At 34.6% G+C, this 761-nt stretch overlaps 1 protein-coding gene across 1 annotated transcript in view; it reads left to right on the forward strand.

The window, feature by feature from the left end:
• CDC42BPA (CDC42 binding protein kinase alpha) overlaps positions 1–761 on the forward strand; it is a 280,756-nt gene that overhangs the window by 213,476 nt on the left and 66,519 nt on the right. Inside the window, 1 exon segment of the mRNA XM_023531028.1 lies at positions 279–291. Coding sequence (XP_023386796.1) covers positions 279–291 — 13 coding nt within the window.

Consider the following 761-nt stretch of genomic DNA (forward strand, 5'->3'; position numbering starts at 1 on the left):
CAATAAAGTTAGAGAAAAGAAAATGTTACTAAGAAAATCATAAGGAAAATACATTTACAGTATTTATTGAAAAAATTCACGTATAAATGGATCTGCGCAGTTCAAACCCATTTTGTTCAAGGTCAACTATACTCATAAATGTCATTTTAAAATATGTTTATCTGAAAGAATCCTGGCAGCTACTTGGCTTTAGGTTCCTTATCGTTTTTTATGCATCAGAATAATATGCAATATCATAGCAGGAATTTTTTAGATCTTCTCGACTCTATTTCCTTCTAGAGTCTCATGTCATGAAATTTTGCCAATCTCCTCTTCAAACCCTTTGAAGCCTACCCTGTAAAGCTGTGGGGACACGTTAGACTATGCACAGGCTTTCCTAAATGTTATGATAATGTGGTTTCAGCCTTTAAGATTCCTGTCATTTTTATTCCTGGTTGATTAAAATCAGATTCAGTGTAGGATTTTTATTTTGGTGCTTCCACTGCCTTTTGGAAGTGAGATTTTTGCTCAGTGAAACAAGTTATAACTTGTTAGACTTTCTCACTTATAAGTGAAAACGGTATCTTACAAAAGTTTGCTTAGTTTTTATAGTCAGTACTAGTCCATCTTGCCTCTCTGTTGGTTTCAAAATACCCATTTGTGATTTACAGTCCATTTTCCTTTGTGTGTGTAGCCGCCTGATGATATCCATTCAGTTCCTCTCTTATTCTTTCCCAAATACTTTCCAGGTCCCACTTAGAGTAGAAAGTATCTCAAGAGAT

Source organism: Pteropus vampyrus, unplaced genomic scaffold, assembly GCF_000151845.1.
Source record: "Pteropus vampyrus isolate Shadow unplaced genomic scaffold, Pvam_2.0 Scaffold60, whole genome shotgun sequence".
Taxonomy (NCBI): domain Eukaryota; kingdom Metazoa; phylum Chordata; class Mammalia; order Chiroptera; family Pteropodidae; genus Pteropus; species Pteropus vampyrus.